This window comes from Poromitra crassiceps (genome assembly GCF_964638095.1).
Source record: "Poromitra crassiceps genome assembly, chromosome: 4".
Taxonomy (NCBI): Eukaryota; Metazoa; Chordata; class Actinopteri; order Beryciformes; family Melamphaidae; genus Poromitra; species Poromitra crassiceps.
Window position 1 is genome coordinate 47,802,264 of NC_139626.1, and position 9,782 is coordinate 47,812,045.

Sequence of the window (9,782 nt, forward strand, 5' to 3'; positions counted from 1 at the left end):
GACAATTGAAAACATAGCCTGGGTAAACGCAGCCTCCACGTGACCCCTATGTACCATCAGTCACCCAAGAAGGAAATGGCTCTGAATAGACCAGCCTCCATACAAAACTTACACTACAGGCACGTGACGTCACGGAGGCTGGCTTTACCCAGGCTATTGAACCCATGCATGGTTAAGAGATTACGTCAACAACACACCATGACATTTACTGTTACACACCTTAGTCACAGACTCAGTCGAATATGCAAATATTGACTCTAAAATGCCAACTGATCTGCTGAGGGACTGACCTACTGTTAGTCGCAGTGCAGGCTTGACCTTCATGCACTCGGCTGTTGGAACAATAGCATGGTTTTCTACACTTCAGGAACATTACAAAAGGTCGACATTTCACATTTATTATCAATTATTAGCTCCGTCACTTTAATGTCTGAAAGATAAAACCCCCACGTGATCAGTAAAGCACAGCACACGTGTCAATGTTGAGCACTGAGAGAGATTTAATAGAAAAAAAAGCAACAGCAGAGCATTTGTACAGGCCAAACGGTTGTGTTAAGAGACTGGCAACTACTCTACACATGAATCCAGCATTAAATAATACAAAACCACAGTGGGCAAGCAAGAGAAGGGGAAAGGTACTATATACAAACAACACCATGTCAACAGGAGTTCAGTGTAACATCAAGAATTCATAAATAAGATTATCGAGGGCCCTTTCTGGACTTGAAGCTGCTTTAGAGGAAGGTTGAAATGGGGTGACAGAGGGGTAAAAAAAGGGGAGGGCGACAGAGGGGTAAAAAGGGGAGGGCGACAGAGGGAGGGGGAGGGTCATTGTAGTCATTTTTATTAAAGGAGTCAAGTATTGAACGGGGAGATGGGGTCCGGCCATTGAATGAGTGAAGCTGGGAGTTTGGTCATATCTCTGAGGGAATCTTCTTGCTGGGCGTTCATACCACCGGGCGGGAGCTACGATGACTCACTCGGCATGTCTACTCTACATAGTCATCCGCCCTGGCCTGTGGGCACGTGTTGTGTTGTGCAGGTTGGACGGGGGTGACTTTGGGGATCTACAGGGGGACTGAGAGAGCAGCATGTACAGATGCTTCCACTGACAACCCTCCCAGCCCCTCTCCTCTACACTAACCATCTTAGACTTCCCTACACTTTCCATCCAAACATTCCCTCTTTTCTGTCCGTTGGCGGGGTTTCAAACAGCCACCCTCGCACAGCCTGAATTCATCTCACATTCTAATCTCTCTGGCTTTGCAAGTGTAGAAACATAAACACAACCCCATCGTAGAGAGAAAAAAAAGGCAGACCATGCCAAACACCAACATTCTGGTTCCCATGCCTAGGCCACTGGGCTGGTCTTGCTGCGACGGTTGCGGACTTCCTCCATCAGGTCCTTGAGGTACTGGATCTCTCGGCTGATGGACTCGGCCTTCTCCGCCAGCTCGTGGTTCCTCTTCTCCAGCTCGGTGCACTCTGTGGACAGCACCTCGTGCTCCACCCGCTTCTTCTGCCGATAGCGTGTGGCCGCCGTCTTGTTCTGCTCCATCTTCTTCAGTTTCTTCTCCACCACCTTCGGCGCACCCGACACAGATTTGACCTTGGAGGCCTTGGGCGTGGCGAGGGATGAGGGGGCGGGCTCCGGTTTGGAGTAGGGCTTGGTCCTGGAGGAACCGGCTGAGGGCGATGCGGCGGGGGTGGGAGGAGGGGAGGGGAGGCGAGGGGGCGAGCCAGCTACCGACTCGATGCCAGAGTCGCTTTCGCAATCGCTGGACGGGGGAGAGATTTCAGAGGGAGGGCTGGGGACACCGGAGACGGGGCCCTCGTCTTTGGGGGCGAGCACCACCACAAAGTGACCAGACGGGGAGAGGGAGAGCACGATGGGGGTGGCTGTCTGGATGCCTCCGCTGGGATCTGGGATGACGGTGGCGGTGAAGGGGAAGGGGGTCTTGTCCACATCCAGGACATCCACCTCGCTGCCCAGCTCCAGGGTGTAGGCTGGAGAGGGGGATGGAGCCGGCGACGGGGGCTCCGACTTCACGACAGCCTCCACAACGGGAGCCACCTCGGCCGCCTCAGGGAGAGGGAGCGCCAGAGGGAGAGAGGGGAGATGGGGCAGCGGCAGGCCCAGGCCGTCGTGCTCGTGCGGGGCTGGGATGGGGGCGTTGAACGCATCCAGATCCAGATCCATGTGGGAGTCGAGCGAGGCCAGGAGGTCCTCGGGGGAGCTGGGAGGCTCGTCGGAGGCACAGGAGCCAATGAGGGAATCCAGGTCAAAGTCGCTCAGGTCGATTTTCTCAGACATCCAGTCCATTCCCGAAAACGCATCTTCTGCTGACAGAGAGGAATCACTTAGTAACGACTCATTAAAACAAATTAAAAGGTGCTACTGTGATACATAAATAAAACTATTATTACTTTAGTCACTTGGAGGAGGGTGCTTTTGGTGATGGGTTTTTCGCTTAATCAATGAAAACTAAAAGGTTGAATAAAAGCCATTTTGTACTGGTGTCCTAGCTGTTTATTTCAATATTTCATCAATGACCTCAAACACAATACACTATAATATTTCAGACACTCCCTCCCAGTATTGTTATACGGATTTCTAGAGATCTACAAAAGAATCCAGATCGTATATCCAGGATGCCGGAAAGCGTACGTACGCTTTTGAGGTTTTGAGGCCAGCAGCCACTGAAGAATGGAGACATTGCAACAAAGCCAAAACCACAAGCCACTACTGTGCTATTACACATTTAAACAGAACCAGTTTACGCGAGTCTCATAATTACGGACACACACGGGAGACACCAGCCACTGCTGCTCATCGCTCACCACACCTACCAGCTTGTTCTTTAGCTTTATGGCTAATCATTTTACACATCTTTTTACTGCAGGAAAACGTTAACACTGAGGCACACAGCAGGACACCCTTTAGAGACGGGCCGGGAGGGGGTGGGGCGGGTGGATTGTGATCCTCTTGATACACTAGCACCATATCGTGATACCATATGGTGACATTTATCCTGAAAGGGGTATTTTTTGCATTCATTAATGTGTGTGTTTCTGTAAACTTAATTTGCACAGATTTAAAAGATTTTAGTGAGGCATTATTTTGTATGCTAGTGTATGCTAGTGCTTCCTTTAATTTATTTAAGGAATTTAATTTAATTCAAATTTAATTTATTTACATGCTAGTGCTTCCTTTAATTTATTTTTTTATAACTTCACACGTGGAGTTGTGGTAAGTTGCAGTCAGTGTGTGTTAAAGAGCCACTATGCAGTCTGCACTTTAAAAAACAAACGCATTATTCTGGCTTTTCAGGGCTAATTTTCCCTCTTCAGTGACACAGATATCGTACATGAAATCTCCTGCACAGTATAAATGATCGCAGTATCGTGACACCATCGTTATAGAGGGCCAGGTATCGCGATAGCATTGTGAGTTACTCTGTGATTCCCACCCCTCACACCATTTAGTGATCTATTCTAATTCGGCATTGAGTTTAGCATTCCCCTAACATCTCGCAATTTTCAAATGCTTCCGCCTAAAAGTCTGTACGTCGAGCACGGAAAACTCGGTCAAAACGGAAAGGGAAACTCAGCGAAAATAATGAGTGATGCTAGGGGGATATCTCCATCATCGCTCATGTCCCGCTACATGACATCCGCTCGTATTTCTCCAATCACCTGCATCGGTTTGAACTTCCTCCGGTATGAAGCTAAGCTCCACCCCCCCCCCCCCACTTCCTTTGTCCATGTTCTGTGAGCGTGTATAGAGAGGTCCAGGGATGACGTATTTTTGTAGGCTGAATGCGGAAGTCCCGAACTTCCTGGTTCTACACTGTTTCTGTCTATGGGATTTTTGAATGGGTTTTTGCCGCGATGCTTCAAATAAGGTCTCTGGGCAACGCAAGATTAATCAAACGCGAACCAGAGTTCAGTCGGATAATCTTCACACATGAGGACCACTTTCATGAGTTTTGAAGCGTAAATGCGAGCCCTAGAAGTAAAAAGCTCGAGCTAAGCTAATCCTGAACTACACACTGTCGCATAGGCTTCCACGTCACGTCAGCACTCAACCTGGACTGTTGTTGGATGTGTGCACCGATTACCCCGGGCTGAACGGGGCTGAACCAGGTGAGGGAAAGATAATTTCCGTGTTCGCCCTTTGAAGTGGTGACGTTATTGACGTATATATCCCCATCGACTCAAAAGTGTAGTCTCATTTAGCCGTTTGCTAGCTAGCCGTCCTTTTAACGGCACGTAAAAGCTTCAAAACTCATAAAAGTGGTCCTCCTGTGTGAAGATGATGTTACTAAACACTGGTTCGCGTTTGATTAAGCCAGCGTTGCCCAGAGAGATTATTAGAAGCATCGCGCCAAAAACCCATTCAAAACTCCCATAGGCGAAAACTGTTTAGAACCAGGGGCGTTAGCATCGATGATTTCCGGACTCGTTACTGGACCTCTCTATGACAAGACTGTCTAAGCTGCATCCGCAGAATGTAGACGAGACAAGTCTGGCTTGAGAGACTACCTAACACCTGGACATGATCAGTCCTTTAAGGACCGTGTGACTCTAAACACAAACTAAAGCTATCACCAAGGACATGCAGCCTGCAGGGCGAACACAAACCTGCCCATATAAAACATTTACTGCTAGCCTGCATGCAATTAACGTTCTCCACTTCACCATGCCTCAAACGGCGGCACACGCATTTTCCACCCTCCACATTTTATGGCACATCAACCACTTCCAGACACATTCTTGCTTTTCGCATTGATTTTTATTTGTGGATCAGCTCAGCCTCTGATGCATAACTTCCCTTAGCTTTTTGAGTTTTGTCTTTTCAACACCATTTTCCTCCTCAAGTTTGTTTTTGTATGCTTTCTGTAATCCGAACTGATCGTGCATATATTGTTTTTTTCCCCTTTTTGATAAAAATAATTCACAAGTCTCGTCTTTTCCCCCTAGTATTTTCCTTGTATGTGTTTGACCGTTGACTACATGCAGGTTTTGATGACACCAAAGTCTCACCTTTGCCATCGTCCGCTCCAACGTGGGTGTCGAGCAGGTCGGTGGCAGGCAGCCAGGGGAGGGACAGCGCGTCCGTCCCGGCCTTGGTTCCCAGGAAGGTGGGAGGAGGAGGAGAGGGGGGTGGGGAGGAGGAAGAGAGCAGGGAGGATGACAAGGACTGGTAAGGAGACGGGGAGGAGGCGTAAGAGGAGAAAGAGAGGGGGGGCGAAGCTGGTGCCCTCCCCTCTAAGGAGGAGGAGGGAGAGAGCGCTTCCTCTTCATCTTGGTCCAGAAGGGGCCCCATGGGGTCAGCCATCAGAAACAAGGGCCCTGTGGAGGAGGACAAGCTCTTTTAGAGGAGGAACCGGCAAGGAGGGATGTCAGTTGATTTTCTAATTGGTTGAACATAAGATATTTTTTTTTTTTTACTCTGTCACTATAGTTTTTATTTGATCTATTTTGTATTCATTAAAAGGGCAACTATGCTGATTTTCAACCAGCTTTGTATCATTACGATGCTGCTACTATATGTGAACGACCATGGGAATGGCCAGGGCTTTCTCGGTGCAGGCAACATGGAGGTTGGATAAACATTGTTCATTTCCATATACAACCGACATATTTGTAATGATACAAAGCTGAAAAAATATGTATCTTCCAAATGACTGAGAACCATGCTTTTGATTACGTCACCTGAACAATACTCTTTTTCCCCATCCCATCATACTTTCACATGTGGATTATTATCATATCCCTGCCAATTCTAGTCATCTGATGCTAAATCAGGAACACATAAGAACAATAACACTATGGCGAATTGAAACTTATTGTTGTAGTGAAAAGACCAAATTTGTTATTTATTTTGCAGACTTGACAAACGTCGTCAACAAAAGCTGCTCCTGTGCTGGCCAGTGTTGGGTAACATTTGTGTTGGTGTTTTGGGCGGTGTAGTCACAACACCAACCTAAGAACAGGGCCCCCACGTCCTCCAAGGCCAGCTGGGAGCTCAGACTCATCATGGCTGCTGCTGGTCAGTGGTATCCGTGAACGGGTGAATAATACAAACCAGGCAGAGTCCGATGACGTTGGTAACGAGTGGAGCGGTCGGGTCCTGCTGTTGACAGCAGCAAAGCTGAGGGCGGTTGCTGTGAGAGACCTGGAGAGATGGAGGAATACTCCAGTTAATGGGCTGGAATAAAGGGATACTCGCACACCCGAGTCTTGACATTGGAAATATTATTTTGTAAACAAGTCACTGATACGATACAATGGTCTAATTAGGGATGCACCGATATGAAATTTTTGGCCGATAGTATACCGATATTAACATTGCTGTTATGGCCGATAACCGATATTTACAGATGTCGATATGATGATCTGCATAAAAACACATTTCCATGATAATAAAACATTTGACATACTGAAAAACAGATGTAAACTATATGAATTTGAAAAAGTTATGCATTTCTTTATTTCCAAAACATTTGGAAAAGCCCATAAATCAGATTTATCACAATGTTTCCTCAATGGGAAAATTTTGGCTGATACCGATAACCGATATTAACAATGCAACATCGGACCGATGCAGATAAGTTAAAAAATGACTTGACATCTACCGATACCGATATGATTGCCAATATATTGTGCATCCCTAGGTCTAATGTTGCTCAATAGAAGCAAGTCTGAACTGGAAAGGTTTAATTATTGAGGAAAATGTTCTGACATGGTGTTCCGACAGGTCTATGTATGAAAATCCTGTGCCACAGGTTTGACTACATTTTGCATACGACGACCTCTTCTGTAGAGCTATGAATCTTCTCCCTATTGTTTCTGCACTTCCTGAAACAATTTTCCATTTCCTCACAATATCACTGTCACTGAATCAAACCATAGATCTTGATAACTTTCTGACTGGAAATCTACTTTCCATCCAGCTAAGTTCAAGTGTGTGTTTAACAGCGGGCTATTTCTGGCTTAATCTCTTTCCACAGAGGACTGAGCGAGTCGCCTTGACGCAAAAGACTCCGCCCTTCACCGGGGGATAACATTTCCTAATTTGGTCATGCTTTGGGCCGGTGACTCCGCCTCCTCGAGTGAATCACCCGGGAGATGGATGGGGGAGGGCGACCGCCATTTTCACAACACACACACAACCATCTGTCACGGAAAAGCAGTGAAAGAGACGAGACCGCGCGCCATTTTGGATGCGCCACGTTGTCAGTGTTGAATGCAAATATTTATGTTCTGACAAACTCGGTCAAATACATTTCCATCGACATTTGACCCATTTCATAGATTTAATGGGGCGCTTTAAAGGCTTGCGAGTGGCAGCCGGTTCAATGCAATACAAATGCTAACATTCACATTAACAGCAACTGTCTCAATTGCCGTGGCTAGGGAGAAGAAAATATGAACAGACAACTAGGCCTACATTTTCACCGCTAAAACCCCAAACAGGACATCCCGGGATCCTTTCTCATATGTCGTGACAGATGATTTACTCAACAGGTCAGTTAACTTTAAGCACCAGCTGGTTGGCTTGACATTGTGCCAGTCGAACAAACCGACAGCCACTCTCACAATACAAATGTCTATTGTACTTACGCCATTTTGCCTGAAACAGCCAGTGCAGTTCGCGTTGCACTGCCGGGTTTTCGCCGCTGCGAGATGAGCTGCCGCGCGCCTCTAAACAGCCATGTTCACGCGGGAGAGAGTCCACTTCTGGTGACTTGACTTCAATTGTGCTGTTGTGGGAACGAAGAACAGGCGCAGACTGTCGCGTGAGCTTATATAGGACCGAATCACGGCATGCGGCGTATCCTTCCGCCGTGTCACGAGGTACAACAAGGTCCGGCTGCGGGTACGTTCGTTTTGTGGGAAATCAGCAGCTCACGTGAGAGGAGTTTGTGTTTTAGTGAACAACCCGTTGAAGCTCCTTCCAGCCGGGCGACTCAATAGTCGACTCACTCCGCCTCAAGCGTAGTTGACAAAATAGTTCCATACGCTGATTTCAGGTCAGCGTTTCAGCGGCGCCCCCCCTACGTCAAATATAGGTCAAATGCAAAATGTAAACATTGAGGGAAGAAGTGGTTTGATGTGCTTTTAGCGGCCCCGGTCATCGACTAAATGCAGTTTAAATACTAAATACCGAGGTGGCAAACACATTTCTTGATACTTGTTTGATGGTATTTTACTAATAATGTACAAATTCTCCGAATCAGTCTTCCTTAAAAACATAAAAAATAAATCCACAATACATTGCTGAGTTTTCTGTCTAGTGATATACCGGTGGTTTCAAGAGATGAAAAATAAAGCATTATTTTATTTCTTGCACTTTTTGTGAGCTGTTCCTTCAGCATGTACGTCATCATGTATACATACATATATATATATATATATATATATATATATATATATATATATATATATATATATATATATATATATATATATATATATATTATTTTTTATTTTTATAGTGCAGGAGCAGGCACAAAGCGAGAGAGGATTAAGCAGTAAAACAGTGGGACAAAGGCACATACTGTATATATAGATGTGTGTGTGTGTGTGTGTGTGTATATATATATATATATATATATATACTGTATATATAGTTCACGTGGCTGAAAACTGATGCCATGGCCCGCCTGCCCCCTGGTGGTTGACTAAAGCTATAGCAAGAACACTAGGTCCACCCACTGTGGGGCATCGAAATAGATGGGTCCATCCATAGAGGCCTGCACTGGTTAAAATGTATTTATTCATTATTATAACAATACTTGACATTTATTTAGAAAACATTCTTTTTTTCCAACAAGGAATTTATTGTTTTCAATTAACACATTTAGACATTTATACAAATTACAATACAAACATCCCATACATATCCCACCTCCCTTCCCTCCCCACAATAGCACAACAGAAAAATAAACAAACACACAAAACAAAGAAACACACCGACATACAGACCATGATTCTTCTGGGGGCTGACTAATTTAACTTACACTTTTTCAGTTACATCTTGACTCATGTACAGGTATATAGAATGGAATACAGAGAGCAAATGGAATAAAGAAGCAAAAAACAAAAACAAAATGCAGATGAAAACAGAAACAGTCAATCTTTCAACCCGTCCCATGCGCTTCCATCATGTCGGCCACATCTGTCCTCTCTAGATAACAAATGAAAGGGCCCCAAATGCTGTCAAACAATTCCTGTTTACCCCTGATGATACAGTATATGTGATTTTTTTCTAAGGGCAGGGTTGTTGTTAACTCAGAAATCTATCTCCCGATCCCCGGCCTACCAACCTGTTTCCAAGTTACGGCAATAACTCTTTTGGCCAAAAGTAAACCTATATCCAAAGACCTTTTCTGTCTCCTTCTGATGTTAAAATTAAGTGGGTATAGTCCTAAAATAAAGAGCTTTGGATCTAAAGGTATTTGTATGGACAAAATATCTTGGATACACTTTCTTACTGCATCCCAAAATGTTTTGATTTGGCTACACTGCCATAGACAGTGGAAAAGTGTACCTTTTTCTTTTCGGCACTTGAAACATAAATCAGGAATGGCACCATTGTATTTATTGATCTTCTCTGGCGTTACATAGACTCTCATCAACCAGTTATACTGCAGCAATTTAAGGCGTGAGTTAAACGTTTGGGATTGTGCCACATGCCTCCTCCCAGTCCCCTTCAGTGATGTCTTCATCATCTAAGTCCTCTCTCCATGCCTCCAGTCTCTCCATGGAAGACT

General features: G+C 45.3%; 1 protein-coding gene across 1 annotated transcript; it reads right to left on the reverse strand.

Moving 5' to 3' along the window:
- Positions 1-476: 476 nt before the first annotated feature.
- atf4a (activating transcription factor 4a) lies at positions 477-7,772 on the reverse strand. Its single transcript, XM_083636178.1, has 4 exons — positions 7,630-7,772; positions 5,990-6,181; positions 5,047-5,355; positions 477-2,340 (listed from the first exon to the last, which is right to left on the reverse strand). Exons 2-4 carry the CDS (start codon positions 6,042-6,044, stop codon positions 1,352-1,354), a joined length of 1,353 nt encoding a protein of 450 aa, XP_083492304.1. The 5' UTR covers positions 6,045-6,181; positions 7,630-7,772; the 3' UTR covers positions 477-1,351.
- Positions 7,773-9,782: the final 2,010 nt, after the last annotated feature.